Here is a 21,110-nt window from a genome sequence, read left to right as displayed (position 1 = left end):
ATCAGCCTTTCCAATTATGAGGTGATATTTGACTCCCTTAAAATGACTTGCCGGGGCATTTTTTTAACCTTTGTTAGGGCATTTTTTCTAACCTTATTAAATGTCATCTTTTATGTCAAATTCATGAATTTATATTTATAAATTGAGTTAAAATAATACAAAATCAGGAAGAGTAAGTTATCAATCAAATGAAATAAGTTTCAACAAAATTCATCTTTGCACTGTGTTCTGACTCCTATCAGTGTCAGTTCTTTGTTAGAAATGATATGTAGCGACATCTGGTGGAATTTGGAGTCATTGCGCTTGTAAGGAGATCGTCAACAGGTGTACATGCAAACTGAATGCTCCACCACCAGCGTTATTTGTCTACCCTTGGAATAGATCCATCATTTTACAAAAAAAAAAAAACAATCAAGATTTCAGTAAAGAAAACACTCAACCTGGAGTCAAGCCTACTGAGTCTTATTGTTGATGTTCGCTATCTGTCTAACAGTACAGTGACGTATCTGCCAGGACAGAATAGTAAAATGATGCCCACATAGCAGGGATAGACAACAAAAATAACTTTGTGAAAAGCACTCAGAAGCATAAACCTTCAGACTCAATCAAGATATTGAAAAGATGAGCGACAACGATGATGGAACACGTCAGTCTCAGATGCAGACGAGGTCCAGAGTCTCCTCTTCTCTCAAGTCCTCCAGAGCCCATCTGTCAGCGCCGCTGCAACGAGGGCAAGGGCCAGGGCCGAAGCAGCAAAAATAAAGGTGTCTTATGCAGAGGAGGCAGCAGCCATCATGAAAAAAAAGGTAACCATAGAAGCCAATCTTCATGTTTTGCAGCAAGAGAAGGAAGCTGCAGCAGCATCAAAAGAGGCAGCAATATATGAAGAGGCAGCAGCAGCTGAACAGATGGAAAGAGACCCTCTTGGTGAGTATCAGAATTTGAATTTTGGAGATCCAACAAAACGCACCAGAGACTATATAGAAACCCAACCATTTGAACAACATGCTCACCAGGAGTTTCATGATGGTACGTCCCAGGAGTTTCATGATGGTACGTCACAGCAGCCAATCCAACAGGATAAAACCCTAAGTCTCCCATGCACTATCAACGGGGCACAAAATACAGTGTATAGACCACTTAAGGAGGAAGAAAATTACAAACCCATTGCATATGGGCGCTACGCACCTCCACCTACCCATAAGGCTCCTTATATCCCAAACAAATACCCAGCTGCTACCTTCCCAGCACCTAATCGGGTCCAGTACAAAATAAACTCACCGTCAACTCCTCAGAACGCAGACCTAGCCCAGTATCTGGTGAGAAAGGAAATGGTTAGCTCTGGGCTCCTTGCCTTTAATGACCGTCCAGAAAACTATTGGGCATGGAAATCGTCTTTCCTAGCAGCCACAAAGGAGCTAAATCTATCTGACCATGAAGAGCTTAACCTCCTCGTAAAATGGCTTGGGCCGGAGTCATCAGCACAAGCCAAGCGGTTAAGGTCAGTACATGTTAACAATCCTAGAGCAGGTGTGTATATGATATGGCAGCGCTTGGAAGAAATGTATGGAAGCCCAGAGGTTATTGAAAATGCCCTACTGAGAAGATTAGAGACCTTCCCAGTCATCTCTAACAGAGACATACACAAGCTTGTGGAATTAGGTGACTTGCTAAGAGAGCTAGAAGCTGCGAAAAAGCGGAGGGATACTTGCCTGGACTCACATATCTAGACACATCAAGGGGTGTTAATCCAATAGTGGAGAAGCTTCCTTTCTCCCTCCGGGACCGCTGGATAGGGCAGGGATCCAAATACAAGGAGGATTTTCATGTCCCGTTCCCACCATTCAGCTTTTTTCTCAACCTCGTATGTTCCCAGGCAAAGACCCGTAACGACCCCAGTTTTTCATTTAGCCTCTCCTCTACCCCAAGCCACACCAAAGGGGAAAGGTCACCAAAATACCTCCCCAGAACAACTGTGACAGTCAGAAAGACGGCAGTCACTGCTACAACTACCACTCCACAGGCTAATGCAGCTGCCAAGGATGAACCGGATAACTAGTGTCCCATACATAATAAACCACACCCGCTATCAAAATGTCGTGGGTTTCGAGGGAAACAGCTTGATGAGAGGAGAACATACTTGAAGGAGAATTCAATCTGTTTTCGATGTTGTTCCAGCACCAAGCATATGGCCAAAGATTGCAGGACAACGCTTAAATGTAATGAGTGTGAAAGCGACAGACACATCTCAGCGATGCATCCTGGAATGGCCACTTGGTCGCTTGGTGAGCAGCTTCAGCACGCAGCTGAGGACGAGCAAAGCGGGGAGCATGAAGAGTGAACACCTATAGTCACGTCCAAGTGTACAGAAATATGTGGTGGCTCTACCAAGGCCAGATCATGCTTGAAAATCTGCTTGGTCAAGGTTTATCATGCAAACAATCCAAGTAAGGTTCACAGGGTGTATGCAGTACTAGATGACCAAAGCAACCGGTCATTAGTAAAATCACAATTCTTCGATCTGCTAGACATTAACAGCAGTGCATCCCCCTATACTCTTAAAACATGCTCCGGCACAGTGGAGACTGCAGGGCGGAAAGCAATTAACATTATAGTGGAGTCATTCAATGGTAAAACCAAGGTGAAACTTCCTACTCTGCTAGAATGTAACAACCTACCTGACGACAGATCAGAGATCCCAACGCCTGAGTGCACTAAATATTTTCCTCATCTCGCTCCTGTGGCCGATAAGATCCCTTCTCTTGACACCAGTGCTCCTATTCTCCTCCTCCTAGGTAGAGACATTTTGAGTGTGCATAAGTTGCGTGAACAGCGTAACGGGCCTCACAACTCACCGTATGCCCAACGCCTTGACCTTGGCTGGGTCATAGTTGGAGAGTTATGCTTGAGTGGTGCTCACAAGAACGAAGAAGTTAATGCCTACAAGACACATGTCCTTCAAAATGGACGCTCCTCTTTCTTTGAGCCATGTACCAACAAGATTCACATAACAGAGAGAGTACAGGGTCCAGTGCAGCCTAGCCAAAACCTAACCTCGACAAAACTCTAGTTGGAGTCCTACTAAGGTTCAGGAGGGAGCAAATAGACATTACAGCCAATATAGAACAAATGTTCTATGGGTTCAAGGTCAGAGAGGACCATCGCAATTTCTTGCGATTTCTGTGGCACCGAGATAATGATCCTGATAAGGAGATCATTGACTTCTGGATGACTGTACACGTGTTAGGGAACAGCCCGTCACCCGCAGTAGCAATATATGGGCTGAGGAAAGCTGCAGAACAAGGAGAAAATGAACACGGCACGGATGTGAAGGACTTCGTCTGCAGAAACTTTTACGTTGATGATGGTCTCGTCTCAGTGTCCAAGGAGGTTGACGCCATTGATCTCCTGCAACGCACCAGGGACCTACAAGGCGAGTCCAACTTATGACTTCACAAAATAGCCTCGAATAGTACAAAGGTCATGGAGGCCTTTCCTCCAGAAGAACGAGCAAGTGACTTTAAGGATTTAGATTTAGGAGCAGACCGCTTGCCCTCCCAGCGCAGTCTGGGTGTAAGCTGGGAACTCCAGACTGACAGTTTTACTTTCAGAGTGTCAAGAGATGTGAAACCATTCACTCGGAGAGGCATTCTGTCAACTGTAAATAGTCTTTATGATCCTCTTGGATTTGCTTCCCCCATTACAGTGGAAGGCAAGGCACTTGTAAGAGACCTTTTCTCCGAGCAGTATGAATGGGACACACCTCTCCCAAAGCAGAAAGAGGCTCAATGGAAAGCATGGACTGACTCCTTAACTGAACTGGAACAGATTCATATCCAGCGAACATACGTTCCAGTTTCCATATCATGTTGTAAAACGATGGACTTATGCGTTTTCACAGACGCATCTACTATAGCAATAGCGGCTGTAGCCTATATGCGTGTCATGGACTCTGATGGAAAATGGCATGTAGGGTTTGTAATGGGAAAAACAAAGCTGGCTCCTTACCCCATGCACACTGTGCCACGCCTTGAGTTGTGTGCAGCAGTCTTGGCAGTTGAACTGGCAGAACTGATCCAATCTGAAATAGATGTAGAGTTGAAAGCAGTCAGGTTCTATACAGACAGTCGTGTTGTGCTGGGCTACATTTACAACAGATCAAGAAGGTTCTATACCTATGTAGCTAACCGAGTAACTCGCATTCAGAGCTCCACCAAACCAACACAGTGGCAGTACGTTCAAACCGATGAGAACCCTGCAGATCATGGAACCAGGCCGATTCCAGCTGCTTACCTGGCCTCATGCAGTTGGTTACTTGGCCCTCAATTTCTCTGCCAGCCAAATACACATCAAGAGGATGAGGCAGAATCGTTCGAGCTAGTGCAGCCAGATGCAGACAAAGACATTCGGCCTGAAGTCACCTCTCTTGCAACAAAAGTTACAGAGCAGTCTCTTGGATCACAAAGATTCGAAAACTTCTCTGCCTGGAAGAGTCTAGTAAGAGGCATGGCACATCTCATTCATGTAGCAAAGTCATTCTCTGGTGAGATTAAGAATGATGAATGTAAGAGATGGCATCAATGTAGGCAGCCACACACCTATCAGTGTCAGTTCTTTGTTAGAAATGATATGTAGCGACATCTGATGGAATTTGGAGTCATTGCGCTTGTAAGGAGATCGTCAACAAGTGTACATGCAAACTGAATGCTCCACCACCAACGTTATTTGTCTATCCTTCGAATAGATCCATCATTTTACAAAAAAAGAAAACAATCAAGATTTCAGTAAAGAAAATACTCAAACTGGAGTCAAGCCTACTGAGTCTTATTGTTGATGTTTGCTATCTGTCTAACAGTACAGTGACGTATCTGCCAGGACCGAATACACTGCAGAGGTGGCATAAAAACAAAAAAAGTGGCATTTAGGTATGTTTACAGACCGTTTAATAAGGCTCTGAAGTTGCATGAATGCATTTAAATTCATGATAACAATGTTATGAGATTGTGTTTTAAATAGGTTTTGAATATAGAAATATTAAATTATTTAAATAACTGATGTGATTAATTTAAAAATGAAACTAAAAACACCAGTAGGGGGTGGCAAGTCACTCTCTTGGTCACTGAATCATTCTAGATTGTTTCAAAGCAGCTTTACAATGATAATAGGAAATTAAAGTAACAGATTGTTTTGGCTTTACAGCAGCTCTAGAGTAAAGTTATTGTCCAGCTAAAGTTAGTTTCGATTGATTCATTTCCGTCGCAACGATCATTAGTTATTAACTTAGCTAACACGACACCGTTCTAACAGAAAACCCTTAATGCGATCCGGCCGCTCATTTGCACAAAACAGTGCCTGGTGGCTCGAGAATGCAAAACATTAAATAGGTTCCAAGGTACAAGGAATATATTTTTTTTATCACTTCTGCGTTGCCACGTGAACCGTGAAACAACATTTTATCTCTACAGAGGTGAAGGGAAGGAGGCCTTCACAGTGGAGAGACTAATCATTTATTTAATTCATTTATTTGAATTATTTTCAAATAAATATGATTTATTTAACGCATTCATTTAATCGATACGTTCAAACGGCTGATTTATTCAGGAACAAAGCAAGCTACTGTTTATGAATGAGTCATTGAATCATTGACTCTAGATTTGTTTGAAAACACAGATTCTTTCATAAACTACACACCTGTGTTTGCTCTGAGATGCTCAGCAGTTCAGCTGTGATTTTGTTTGGAACTATTTTTGTTGATGAAATAGAGCAAAATCTGACAATACTGTTTCTAAAATGTAAGTCACTTAATATTAACTTTGTTTATTGAATTGTTGTATAAAATCAATATTGCTTTTGCTCATCTTAGTTCATCGTGATCTCACAAACTTTCCTTATAATCAGTGAAGTTGTCTAGACTGCACAATGAATCTCTTATTTACATCGTTTCTGTACTTTGTTATAATGAGAGGATTCGTGAGCTTGTATAACTCTGAACAAACTCCAGCGCTTTGAGCGGTGAGGGGATTTTAAATTAAACGCCTCTGATTGGCCATTGTGTTTCAAGAAATCAACAGATATGTCTGGGATTGTACAGGCTACATTGCTCAACGCTGCAAAAACACGTTCTCTACTTTTCTCATCACGCTCTCCAGAGTGCAAAGTCTGAAAACGCAAATATGCACTGGCCCGTTTGCAAAATCTGTTTGGCCAATATTCTGTTATTAGTTTTAACTGAGGGTGCACTCTTTAGCACCCCCATAGAACCGGGCCTGATTGGGCCAGTCGCACTGGTGTTCCTAAATTATTTTTTTTACAGTCGCATGCAGTAATTTTGAGACGCAAATGCGGTCGCACTGTAGAGCCCTGCTTTTAAATCTCAAGACATATTTATTCTCCCTGGCATTTAACACGCCTTAGTACGTTATCTTGGGTTTTCCTTGCATACTGTTGATTGCTTATTTGTTTGTTTATTTTGTTTTTTACTTTGTTTTTTATGTACATTGTTTTATTTTATTCTTGTAAAGCACTTTGGTCTAACTTGGTTGGGATTAAATGTGCTCTATAAATTAACATTTTTGCAGTCAAGCCTCCGTAGCTCAGGTGTGTCATCTAGCATCTGGGTCTTCAGTGCTGTAGTGGAAAATGTGTGCAATCATGTGTGATAACCACTAGGTCACACAGATTATACACATGCTTTTAAGCTTCTTATGATCATGGAAAACCTGGAAATATTGAAATGTCTACATCCTTCTATTTTCGTTTGCACTGCTGTTTTTCATCAGGTTGATACTGTTGTGCTTTATGTTGCAGCATTACAACATTAGCCTGTCTGTTATGGTCTTTATTAGAGTTGTTTGTATGCTAATTATGCATAATCGTTTTAATCAGTTCATTCTAAAGAATGTAACCTGACATACAAATGGAAATATGGCAGTCTACATAAAATGATTAAATAAAAATGACTGTATTCTGAATGAAAATCATAGAAAAGACATGGAAACTGGAACATATGCTTTTAGCATATTGGGTTCAATCGGTGATTGACTTGCACAAACTGACTCTGCTTTACTAGAATTGCATGCTTATTTTTATAAGGCTGCTTTTAATGCCAAGGGCTGGGTTGAGTCATTGGAGCATTTGTGGACATTTTTCCATTTCAAATAAAAAATATGAGCATACATTAAGAAAGAAAGATTAAAATATGCACAATACCAGTTTAAAGTCATAGTGTGCTTTACGTTTCTCATTTTTAATAAAGCGTCTAGAAAAAAGGATTAAGGCCATTGGAATGTAGTGAAACTATTTTCCTACCATGTAGATAATTTACTGTGATGTGCAGTTTTAGAAACACTCTTCTCATGTGCAGCTGTTAATTTGACAATGTCTCATATTGCATTACAGCTGTGTGAATAGTTTTGACAGATCATAGTGGCGGGAATCTTCTAGTGTAACTTGTTAATCTGTAACTGTCTCTCTTTTTCTCCAGATAATCCATCTGACGCTGATCTGTGGTTACTGAACAGTTGCACAGTCAAAAACCCTGCAGAAGATCACTTCAGGAACTCCATAAAGTAAGTTTCTTTAACTCGGTCACTGCATGAAAGTTTTATGTGTATTTACTTTAGGGTCTGGAAAATTAACACGTGAATTTCTGTGACTTAAAGGACATTTTTTTAAAGAGACTTCTTGTTATACTGGTTGAAACGTTCTTCACATCATGATATTTAATCAATAATAGAAGTGGTTTAAATATTAAATATACAGTCATGTGAAAGATGGGACACCCCATGAAAACCTTTGTCTTTTTCAACATATGGACATTGGATCTTCATTTTAACAATATTGAGAGATGGAGGTAATGTAAATAATACTAAAAACTAATAAAACTGAAGTAGATAGTCCTTAATAGAAATGAAATATTTGGTGAGGAAAAAGATAGGACAGCTCCACATTTATTTACTACTTAAAGTGCATTAAATTAGAATCAGGTTGCTCACATTATGTGCATAAGATTAGAACATCGTTAGAGAGGATTGTAGGATTGTGGAGGAGCCTGTCTTATTTAAACCTCAGACATTTAGTTTGCTCTTGTGTAAGTGAATGAAATCACCATGGTGAGATCAAAACAGCTCTCTGAGGCCTTCAGAAAGAAGGTTGTAGATGCATATGAGTCTGGGAAGGGATTTAAAAAGAATCTCCAAAATATTCGAAATCAGCCATTCCACTGTCTGGAAAATAATTTACAAGTGGAGAACATTTAAACCAAATACCAACATGCCCAAGTCAGGCCGTCCTTGCAAGTTCAGCCCAATAGCAGATCGCAAGATGTTTAAAGAAGTCTCCAACAATCCTAAAATATCATCTCGGGAACTACAGGTAACTCTTGCCATAGTTGATGTCAAAGTAGATGCGTCTACCATAAGAAAGAGACTGCACAAGTTTGATTTGCATGTGAGGTGTGCAAGGAGGAAACCCTTGCTGTCAAAAAAATTAACATCAGGGCAAGACTAAAGTTTGCTAGAGAACACCTAGACCAGGGGTGCCCAATCCTGCTCCTGCCGATAGACTGTCCTGCACAGTTAATCTCCAACCCTAATCAAACACACCTGCCTTTAATTTTCATGTGATCCTGAAGACGTTAATTGGTTGCTTCAGGTGTGTTTGATTAGGGTTAGAGATTATCTGTGCAGGGGAGCATTTCCCAGATGCATCGTTGGCCAACTATTTTCGCAATTACCATTGAACTCTATTGGTAACGACGGAACTTGCAACCATAGTTGACTTTGGGAAACGCACCCCAGGAGAGTTGATCGACAGGAGCAGGATTGGGCACCCCTGACCTAGACAAAGACCAGGACTTCTGGAACAATGTGCTTTGGACAGATGAATCCAAAGTTTAATTGTTTGGGCCCAGTAGCAGAAGACATGTGTGGTGCAAACCAAAGACAGCTTTTGAGCACAAGAACCTCATACCAGCTATGAAGCACGGGGGTGGAAATGTCGTGGTTTGGGGCTGCTTTGCTGCAGCAGGGCCTGGCCAACTCACTATCATAGAATCTACTATGAATTATTCGTTTTATCAGAGGGTTCTTGAGAAAAATGTAAGACCATCTGTCCGAAAATTTAAGCTGAAGCGAATGTGGACTATGCAACATGACAATGACCTAAAACATTCCAGTAAATCGACCAAGGAATGGCTCAAAAGAAAGAAATGGAGAGTTCTGGAATGGCCAAGTCAAAGCCCGGATCTTAATCCTATTGAGATGCTGTGACGTGATTTGAAACGGGCTGTGCATGCAAGAAACCCCTTAAACAGCTGAAAAGATTCTGTATGGAGGAGTGGGAGAAACCCAGTCGATGTCAGAAACTTGTAGACAGTTATAGGAAACGTCTTATTGAGTTTATTTCAGTCAAAGTGGGCAATACCAGCTATTAGGGCATAGGGTATCCTAACTTTTTCCTCAGTAGGAACATTTTTTGTTAAATAAATGATATCATGGTTAAAATGTCATTGTTTTTGGTTCAATTACATCACCTTTATCTATAGATATTGTTTGAAAGAAGATCAAATATTGATATGTTCATATTTATTACAAAAGTATAAAATATTTCATGGGCTGTCCTATCTTTTTCACATGACTGTATCTTCTGTAAAAGTCTCAGGACCAAAAAATGTTCATCCAACATACGATGTCCTACCTGCCTATCAATGTGTATGTTTGCATACCGCCACGTACCCTGTTCGCGCAGACATCACACGTCATCACGTGTTCCAATTTAATGCTGTCTCATATTATTACTCTTTGCAAACTCTAATCTGTGTATATCTTTTGTAGGAGTAGTAGCTTTGGAAAGCACTCTGAAGCAGTGGCGCCTCCAGAAATTTTTCATAGGGGTGGCCAGATGGGGCCACTTAAAATCTTGGGGTGGCACACCAAAACTATAAACCATAATTTCAGAATTTTATTCTACTGTTGTAGCAAACCGGCCTGTAGAAAACTATCAGAAAAACTTAAGGAAACTCCTACTGATATACTTTGGTTTATTGTGTTATATTTAATGTTACTAATGATATTGGTAGGGCCCTACTAATATATATTATATTATATATAATGATATATATTATACAGATATGATATATATATATATATATAAGGGCCCTCGCCCCGCGGCATATTTCAAGATACTTACATAATTGTGATGAATTTAATCCTTTTTAAGTTATTATTTTGCAGTGTAAGATTACAGTTAACACCTTTAAATATTACATAAATGTATTATGAATTTTTAATAAACTTAATGAGTGTATAAATCAGCAGCAAAAAGTAATTCTTGAAAAAATGTGCACAGTAATTTTATAAAATCTAAATATGTTAATAGAAACAAATTACTATTAGTTATCTTATAAAATTCAATCAGGCAATCATACATTTCACAATTTTATATTTATATATTAATGTCAAGAATTCAGAAGTGCATATATACCCTACACTACAAAGAAATAATATACAATTAAATTATGCTTATTTTAAATGTATTGAGCAGGCTAGGTATAACAAAATATATTGGCTTTTAATAATATTTCAGTGCGCAAACCCATGATAACATGAAAAACAGCACGCACACAGCGTGTATGCGCATCGCGGGATTCGCGGGTGCAGAATGATGTGCTCAAAGCAACATGGAGTCACCGTGTGCAGCGCTGCGCTGTATCAATAAATATTGATACAGCTTAAGGGGTTTAAACGACTCACTACCAGTGTTGGGAAAGTTCAATTTCTACATGAACTAGTTAAAGTTCAGTTCACAAATTTTAAAACGAACTAGTTCAGTTCAGCTCATACTTTAAAATTTTTAACTAGTTCATTCATAGTTCTTTTTTTCCATATGTTGCTGCGAGCTATTATTTTTCAAAATGATTGCCACAACCCATGAATTAGAGATAGCAATTATTTTATCGGTGGGCAAAGTTTGAACAGAAATGTAAGATTTTTCCCATCCTCACCGACCTTGTCATAAAACCCGTTTAAATGATCAAACGATCCTCCTTGCTGCATTTTGTGTTGATGACGCATGCGGCCTTGCGACACTGGTGGCTGGTGTTGCCAGATTGGGTGTTTTTCCGCTACATATTAAGGCCTGTTTACGGTGTGTTTTAGCCGGGGTTTCGCCTGGAAGGCTCTATAGAAATCTGGCACCCTAATGAATGAAGTTAAACTGTGCGCGCGCTGTTCACAGACACCAGAATGAACGAGTTCACAGTAACGTTCATCAGGCAGTATACAGTATGTGCAGTTCACGTTCACCAAAAATATGAACGAGTTCATGAACTATCGTTCAATGAACGCGTTCAGGCACAACACTGCTCACTACCGTGTGCCGTTTAAAAACAGCAACAAACTCCAACAAAATAAAGTAATTTTATGCAAATCTACAGCCTTTTATCTACAGATCATGCATTATAATGTGAATATATCATATTGGAGAGAGTTTTACCGTGCATCCAAGAGGCGCGCGCGCTGTTTGAATATGAATGGAGAATGATTGACAGCCGCAGAGGAGGGAAAACAAGTTTCCGTATACTTTAATGATGTAAATAGACTTCTGTCCCTCACATTAAGCTATGGAATGACTTCAGATGACTTTGTCACCCAAACTGACGTGAAAAAAGCGGGAGGCGCCGAAAAGCGCGCTGTTTGCATCCCTGCTTGTCAAAACGCGGCAAAGACACATCAAAAAGCTGCTGTAGCAGTATACTGTAACCATTTGGCACTTAAAGAGCACGTCACGACACATAATACCCCGTCTTCTTTTACTAAAGAATATTTTTGACTTATTTATGAAATGCATAACCGATGCTACTAAAATTTATACTGGCCATTGGGGTGGCCAGGAGTCGGCCAGGGGTGGCCACGGCCACCCCTGGCCACCCCCTGGTGGCGCCATTGCTCTGAAGGGAGGGTGGGATCTCATGCTCTCAAAGCTACCTTGCTATTGCTAGCCTCTACGAAATTGGCTACCCTAGCTTTAATATCTGCTGTTTAATGAATAGTTTACGTAATTAGTGTAACTCTCATATAAATAATTTGTGTTGTTCTGTGGATGGACACCCCTCATCATTACAGATGCCATTGATTACTTTAGCCCTTCATGTGGCATTGTGACACAGAGCACCATATACCAAAAAACAACCTGATTCAGGATTTAGTGTGCTGTCTACCTAGACAAGTGTAAAGAAGTAGTTTAGTAAATGGTCTGTTTTACTATTGTGCGTGTGTGTCAAGCCTCATTTATTTCTATTGCACTTTATGGAATACAGATTGTTTCAAAGCAGCTTCACTAATGCTGCTGTCAACATCTCTCTCTCACACACACACACACACACACACACACACACACACACACACACACACACACACACACACACACACACACACACACACACACACACACACACACACACACACACAGACAGCGTCCTGTAGGAATTGAGATGCAGCTGAAAACCCTTCAAAATAAAAAGACTATTTATATAATACTATAGCTATCAAATCCCAAAATGTAACATTTTCACATTTGCAAGGTTCATTTTTGGAGAATGCGCCACAATCGTCACATATTTTCTGCCATTATCTTTGTCATCTCTTCAGAAATACAAATTAACTAAAAAAACTAAAGCTCAAAGTCATCATAATTGTAATGAATATGCAAATATTATTGAAATTAGTCAGGGAAGAATGGGGTCTTTTCAAAACCACACATTTCTCTAGTAAAAAAAATTGATTTGAGAGAGCCATTGCTATAATGCTAATGCAATTACAGCTGCATTGAGCTGTGCGTCAGGCTGCGGAGCCAGGCCTCTTGCGCTTGCTGTTGTGGCTCTGAGCGCAGTGCTTGCTGGGTTGTTACATTTCATTTACATAATGAATTAGTGCAATGGCTTGCCAATTCAATCCCCTCCCCCCACATAGGAAGGTACATACAGCATCTGTCGGCTTGGGGGTAAACGCAAGTGTTACCACTAAGTAAACGCACATCATTTACAAAGACAGAACAAAAACGCTGTGAAAGGAGTAGCCATGCCAATCATGAGAGATTCACAAAAGAACAGACTTGGACATTGTGAACATAAGCATACATGTGCATCATATTAAAACCGCAATGAATTAAGAAGCAGTTCTGCAAAAAAAAAAAAAAATTGTCCAGCGGCAGTACAATCAGATCAATAATAATATTGAATATTTAGTGTTAAGTGATTAAGTGGTTATGATTCAGAATTCAGATCAGGAACGGTAGCATTTACATATTCATCCAGTTCCTTTTGCTTGAAGATCAGATTCATCTCGCCAGAATGTAGACAAAGCTAGTCTTAGGTCTGTGCGGTGGGCCTGTCTCGCTCTTGTGGTCTTTGCTGAGGATCTGTGCCAATGGCTGGCATGTTGATGAGGCCTTCACAGGGGATTGGCTAGTAGACACGGTCTCTGCTGACATTCAGGGCTGCGTTGTGGTCGTGTCTAGCTGCAGGTCCACTATCTGATCTGGATATGGATCGGAACTGGCCGACTATGGTAACCTCGGGATTAGGATTAGACAGACATACCAATATTAGCGTAGATGCCATTTTCCTTACGATGTAACAAGAACATTTGGTATTATAAGAAGTGTTCACGGTTCCGGTTGACCTAATTAATGCAGCCTAACATTAATTTAAATGATTTGAATAATCAAAATTGATATTTTGTTGTATATGCCAGGTTAAAGATTTGTGTTTTTATTCTAATTTAAACTGACTGCTCCATTCTGGGTATTATCAACTGGACAGAATTTGATAATGCATTATATAATGCGACAATAATACGTTAAGATCTCGCTCAAGTACTGAGGAGCTTAACCATTTGGAGCTTTGTAAGTAATTAGCAAAATTTAAAATGAATGCAATGTTTAATAGGGGACCAATACCTTGTTGAAAGAACCGGTCTAATGTGGTCGTACATCCTGGTGCTAGTAAGAACTCTAGCTGCTGCATTTTTGACCAGCAGGCGTTTTATGTAGAGCAACTAAGTAAAGTCACCTTTATTTAAATAGAATTTTATACAATACAGATTGTTTCAAAGCAGCTTTACAGTGAAAACGGTAAAATGGGGCATTTTGGCTGTTGTTCAGCTGAAATCAGTTCAGTGTTGATTCTGTTCCATTGTCAAGTCACCTTTGTTTACATAGCCTTTTTTACAATTTCAGATTGTTTCTAAGCAGCTTTACAGAGAGAACAGTAAAATAATGTTGTAATAATATTGTTATATATAATATTAAATGTCCCCAACTAAACAAGCCAAAAGCCAATTGCGACAAAGGCGAAGAAAGACGAAAAAGGCGACATTGGCAAGGAACCGAAACTCCATCAGGTGACAGAATGGAGAAAAAAACCTTGATTGAGAAAAAAAGATTGCTGCTGATCTGTGGACTTAAAACATATAACTAGTTCATTCATGGAACAATGTTTCTCCTGGTTTCCACGCCAGCGATGTTTGATCCGTTAATAACAGAGAAATTGTTATGCTTCTCACTAGATCTCCCAGCAATGTTATTACTTCGATGGCGAATTCAAATGCTTTGTTTACTGGATCTCTTAGCGCTGAAGTAACAGTGTCGCTTGATCAAGATCGGCTTGCGCTGCACTGACATTGATCCAAACTGATAAACGGTCTGTGAAGCACAAAATAATGAGTAGCACAGTTTCGTTCCGCTTTCATTAAATTTGCCTTTTGATGTTGCGCAACGTTGTGGTGGTCACGCCAGCGCGGATTTTGGTTTGCAGGAAAAATGGTCCAATGAATCGTTCGGTTTGTAATGCGTACTGATTACCGAACCGAAAGCCTCGTACCGAATGGTTCAATACGAATACATGTATCGTTACCTCCCAAATAAATAAATAAATAAATAAGATTCCACCAAATTAGCTTATCATTTTAAATATCTGAACATACACTCAACATCACTCAATCAAGCATTATTATGATACCATGATAATCAAGCACTATTTAATGATAGAACTTCAGTAATTAGAACTAAAACTTGGTAACCATGTATGCGTATTTGTCATTTTAACTGAACTTAGGACCGGTGGTGGTGCTTAAGATATTGTTGGTCATTCAGTTACTGTAAAACAATATATTATAGTAATAGATAATAAAAATAATTAAAATATAATACTACTACTACTAATTCTACTACTAATAACAATATAAAACACACTAATGATGAGCTGTTGGGTTCATGAATATTAATCACGTTGTCTGCGTTGCCTCAAACTGATTTGCTCAAATCAAAACAGGGATGAGCGCCAGCAAATGAGATTGCGGTTTTGCACATTAGTTCCCCCCACTACTTGAGAAACCGACATATCTTCTGCTTGTTCTTAAAAGCCGAATAATTAAAAATTAACTGTAAAATTTAATTGTATGAAAATACAACAAAGAATATAATTTACATTTTGTGCGTCGATTCTGCGTGGTATGTAAAGCCTGGTTCACACGGCAGGATAATTAGGCCGATTTTTGCCCCGATTTACCCCTTCCGACAATCTTAAGTATGCTCCGATTATGGTAAAATAATCTGATCAGATATTCCTGCTGTGTGTGGTGTGTTAAGAGTGCTCTCGTCTGCTCGGAAGGACATCGGGACCGCTCCGATCTCAAATCGGGGATATCCAACATGTTGGATTTTTTTGGCCCGATTTCTCCTCGTGTGTGGTGCCCCCCGGGGACAAACGAGCACATAGCCTGTGGAGTGTGGCTTGTAGCTAATCAGAAAGTGAGGTGACGAGGCACAGAGGAAGCATCGGGAAACAAAATCAAAACAGCCGTCCATGCTCTCGTTGTCTCCACTTTGAAAATCGCCTTTTCTATTGATAACGTTTTTTTCGGTTAAAAACAAACTACATACTATCGCCACTGCATCCTCTTCGTCCGCCATGATTGTTTACTCTGAAGTCATGTTTGATCTCGAGGGATTTTGCGAGATTTTCCGTCTGACCTGGGAATGCTCGGAGTCAAATCGGTTCGTGTGTGATGTTGATTTTGCCGTGTGGCTGCCCACCACACACTGTACGACCAAAACTGTTAGACCCGTGATTTTTTTTATCGCCGTGTGTGGTTTGGAACTCTCAGGTTTGGAAAATTGGCCGACAATTTTTAAATAGTCCCGTGTGAACCAGGTTTAAGATTCTCTCTCTTTGTGTGTGTGAGAAACACAGCGCCCTCAACAAAACGACCACAAGTCCTGCCACCTTCACATAAGTTTACGGTACGTCAAATACAGGTACGCTGCACATCAATTGAGCTGATCGCTTGATGGAGAGCGAAGCTCTCAAGTGCTTAGTCAGTGTTCAGCGAGTGAAAATATGAACTTAAACTTAGCCTCTAACACACAAACACTGGCAAACTTTTTATGATTACACTGTATTCACCACAAACTCTGCTACAATATGTGAGCAAAAATATGTAAAGTTTGTAGTTTTGAGAAAATTGTTTATGAAAAAAAAATTTTTAATTCACTGGAATAAAACCATAAAACCCATACTGAATATCTGTTCACTAGACGAAAAATTTATCTTGTAGCAGTAGCCTAAAATTTTTGCTTCAAAACAAAAATCATCCTGCCCACTCATTCACATGAAACAATATATTGATTTAAAATTCGTAAATCATGTCTTGTGTCAGAAAAGCTTATGCAGGGAGCGCGTGAACAATCATGAATAATGGATTTATTTCACACCTGGGAAGACAAAGATCCTCCCCTAATGGCCCTATCAGGTGAATGGGACTGTGAGGGAACTCGAACAAAGATGTAAGGGGAATAAAATAATGGCTTTTTGATTGTATTTTATTTACAACACAACCCAAATATATATAAGGACAAAAGGCTTATTATTAAGCACACTGACCTAAAGACAGAGACTTGCACGGTCACACACCTTTGTGCCATTCCTGAAATGGTTCCTGTTCAACAATCCTGTAATTTCCAAGGTGTTTACTTTTCCATTTTACCATGTTCATGTATAAGTTTGCTGATGTAGTTACAGCATTCTCAGAGAAAAAACAGCTTGAAGAAACTACTGTGAATGTTTAAAAGAGTAGTTTACCTTATTTACTCACCCCCATGTCATCCAAGATATTCATGTCGTTCTTCAGTCGAAAAGAAATGTAAGGTTTTTGAGGAAGACATTCCAGGATTTTTCTCCAAATAGTAAATTCATATTCTTTTTCTCCATATTCTCTTCCTCCATATTCTCTTCAATGGTTATCAACAGTTTGAAGGTTCAAATTGCAGTTTCAAACCAGCTTCAAAGGGCTCTACACAAGACCATCTCTTTTTAACAGGTCAGGTCTCCCTCAAAAACTTTTTCAATTGTCAATGAAAAGAATTGTCATTCTGCGGACACCACTTATCCAGCCATTGAGTAACGACTGTCTGTTATGCATCTTGTCACCCTGGCTAACGAGGGGACCAGAGCAGTGTCTGACAACTAACTTGCGAGTTCACACACCTCTTTAATGTTATCTCTGGCTGGCAAAGTCGGACATCATTAGTGCTGTTGTTTATTACAATCTTAGAGTATTTACGATTAGCATTAGCCAGCACTTTTAAATTTGCTTTGATTTCAGGCGTTCTGGCTCCCTGCAAAAATTTTATTATTGTGGCTGGTGTCTCCATTTTCACGTTCCGTACAATATAATCGTCAATAACTAGGGCACTTTCAATAGGTTTTTGGGTGTGTGCGTTCATAGGTTCACTGAGTGGGGAGAACCTGTTTGATGTTTAATCTTAACGGATTAGGGGTGTTTTGTCCCGCGACTTTGATACAGATATATTGTGATGAGTGAGTTATATTTAGCTATGAATATTTATATTTAACTAACAAGGAATGATAGTAAATAGAGATTCATGGGTTTTTCCTATGGTCATTAAACCGTGACCAACATTTTTGCGAATTTGAATCAAGCAAATATTTTTTACTCAAATTGTTGACACGTACCATCCCTCTTTACTTAACATGGACATACATTTTAAGAATATAACCAACACTAATGAATAAACATTATGCTGTTAGGCTATTAAATGGCAGTCCTAAACTAGTTTTTGTTAATACAAAAAGTTTGTAATTTGGTATGAGCCAAACCGCAGTCATCAAAATATAGAAAACAACACAAAGTGAAAATAGTGGTATTTTGGGTTGCTTACTGAAACTACAGTTAGCATAGTAAATACACGGTACTAATCCTGTCACTGATCCTTGGCGCCAAAGAACTCCATAAACACAGTACAATCAACATGGAAAAATCTCACAGTAAAACAAGCAGCTGTGAAAAATTATACACCGGTGTTTTGCCAGATAAGAAGTTTATCTATGTATCATCTTTTTAGTCTTTTACTAACTTTTAGTGAAATAGAGAACAATGGGCATTCCTTGTATGTGGTGCTTTCTGTGACGAGTGAACTGCTGAGAGTCGTAAGTTGGTGGTTCATATTCACTCTCTAAATGCAGCAGTGATCTAACACTGAGCTTGTGCTTGAGTGTGTGTGCGTGCTGTATGGGGCAGTGTCCTCTGTGTGTGAACGAGAGTTTCTCCTGTCATTGTTACAGATGGTTTTACTCCATCTGCGTTCCTCCTGAATCCCTGAGAGCGCACACACACACACACACACACACACACACACATAAAACACACACACAGACACACAGACACACAGACACACAGACACACAGACACACAGACACACAGACACACAGACACACAGACACACAGATAAATGACATACTTATTTTTTTACTGATCTTATTATATCTACACTCTCCACCCCTCACAGAAACACATCTGTTTTTTTTTAAGCCGTTTGAATTACAGACGTGCCTAAAGAGTTCTTATAAACCCAAGAGACATTGGGTCCTTGTGGAGCACAGATAGTACTGTGACAGTGTGAAAAAAAAAACTGCTGCACAATCCCAAATGACTGTTGTTTTCAAGCATTTATGTCAGCTTAACATTCAGTGTGAGATGTTCACATGTTGCTTTACTATGACAGCAGCGTTAGAAGAGCTTAACTTAAGTTTATCACTGCTGTAGTGCCCATTCTGGAGGATGCTGAGAGTGCATTGCATTATGAAATGCAGTACAACTGATACATTTTACAGTTCTGCAAGCCTTTGTCTTTCTACCTGTGGCTGATGTGTTAACAGTTTTGGCTGCTCTAACTTTGTAACAGTGAGAAATAATTGTACATGAGTGAGTTTGTGTTGTAATGAGATTTGAGCTGCTAGGCAGCATTAACATTACAAACAGGCAATTAATACCATGTTTTGCAAAGAAAAAAAAGTCTTTATAGCTTTGAGAATGGCAGCCCTATGATATCAGGAAGCTCATAATGAAGCTCACAGCTATTAATGTTGAAGATTGTTATGCTATTTTCCTTTCTTCTGCTTTTTCCCATTTGTGTTTTCAATGTTACTACCTTGAAGTCTGGCCATGTTTCACTATTTCACCTTTCTGCTGTTTGATCTTCTTGATTAAATTCTTCCCGTTGAACTCCAGGCTTCAGTTGCATCAACTGACGTCCAATGACTTTTTATAACAGTTGTCAAATTCAATCATCAGATCGGCTTCCATGTGAGCTGATGAAAAGTCTATTTATACAATTATACTGTTTCATGATCCAGAAAGTTTAATTTGCTGTTTGATGTTCTTGCTAAAATTCTGCCCCTGTTAAACTCCAGGCATCAGTTGCATCAACTGACATCCAATTACGTTTTATTCCAGTTATCAAATTCACTCCTATACCACAACAACTCTTCTCCAAAGCAATATATAAAATGGCCTCGCCTCCCTTATTTAGTATTCTCGGAGGAGGGGTTAAGTGGGGTTAGTGATGTCAGCAACCCTCGAGGAATGTCGTGTAGTTCCTACCGGCAGTTTGCTGTAGTCCTTCGAAATTGATTTCTTTAAAAGCGCATATCTCCCTTTGGTTTGAACTTTGAGCGTTGTAACTTTGCAGATGTTGTTTATGCTCAAACAGCAACATTACACACTAGCTAAAGTTAGAAAAGTGAAATCGTGTTTTACCACCCCTTTAAAATGTCTAATTTCAATATTCCAACTTGACATACATGCACTGTTTTATTAAAGTTATTCAGCATATAATTGTTGGAATTGTACTGAAATAATTACAGTTAGGAGCATCTGTAATTGAAGTCACCATTTCAAAACCATATTGAGGATAGTTATCTAAATGCAAATACATTTTTGTCCTGTTCTCTAGCCAGTGTTAATGAACTAACACGTGAGTAAGAGATTTGAGGTCAATTGAAGAATCGCGAGCCTCCTCTTTGTAGTTGTCGGGATGGGGAGTGTGTGTGACTGAACTAAGTTTCCCCAATGATGTTTGCTATGGTGTTCTGACTGATAGCATTGTTGCTTTGTGCGTATCTCTGTATCCTGGTCTGTAGGTGTAGCCCGGGTCCTTCAGTGTGCATCTGTGGGAATTTTCTCCCCAGCTGTTTTCTGGTCCTGCAGGTGAAAATTATGCATCTGATCACTTGGTAAAGTGTAAGGGTTAGGGTATACTATACTTGGTATAGTAGCACACTCTTCTCAACACACGTGATAATAAGGAATAATTTAATTGCTGCAGGACGACACACACTTGACCAGTATGAGTACTAGGAGTATTGTTTGGCTTAACAATCACTAATAAGATAACTAGTGAGGCCTGTCTTGCCAAACCCATTGTTGTCTAATTAAGCCACTGAACAAACCTTGCGGCCTCAGCCTGAGTTATCGTCACAGTGCTTGAGGAGAGTGATCAGATATCTGTGACTGGCAGATATATCGCTCAGTGAATGACATGCTGGACACTAGGGCTGTCACTTTTGTGAAAAAATCCTGTTCGATTTTTGAGACATATGTGTTCATTGAATCGATTGTAAAATCGATTTTTCCATGTCTAAAGACGTTTCCATTTTCAACACCAAATATTGGCAAATCCACGGACAACTGACAGGCATTAGGACGAACGTAAAGAGGGCGCTTGAGACGCGCACAAGTCTTATAAATATTTCT

General features: G+C 39.6%; 1 protein-coding gene across 1 annotated transcript in view; it reads left to right on the top strand.

Annotated features, from left to right (window-relative positions):
• cdkal1 (CDK5 regulatory subunit associated protein 1-like 1) overlaps positions 1 to 21,110 on the top strand; it is a 462,830-nt gene that overhangs the window by 84,747 nt on the left and 356,973 nt on the right. The window contains exon 4 of the mRNA XM_077207373.1: positions 7,484 to 7,568. Coding sequence (XP_077063488.1) covers positions 7,484 to 7,568 — 85 coding nt within the window. The remainder of the gene's footprint in view (positions 1 to 7,483; positions 7,569 to 21,110) is intronic.

Source organism: Siphateles boraxobius, unplaced genomic scaffold, assembly GCF_051911475.1.
Source record: "Siphateles boraxobius isolate OS27281-9 unplaced genomic scaffold, OSU_SipBor_1 12, whole genome shotgun sequence".
NCBI classification, from domain to species: domain Eukaryota; kingdom Metazoa; phylum Chordata; class Actinopteri; order Cypriniformes; family Leuciscidae; genus Siphateles; species Siphateles boraxobius.
Note: the sequence above shows the minus strand (reverse complement) of the source record. Positions and strands in the feature narration are given on the sequence as shown.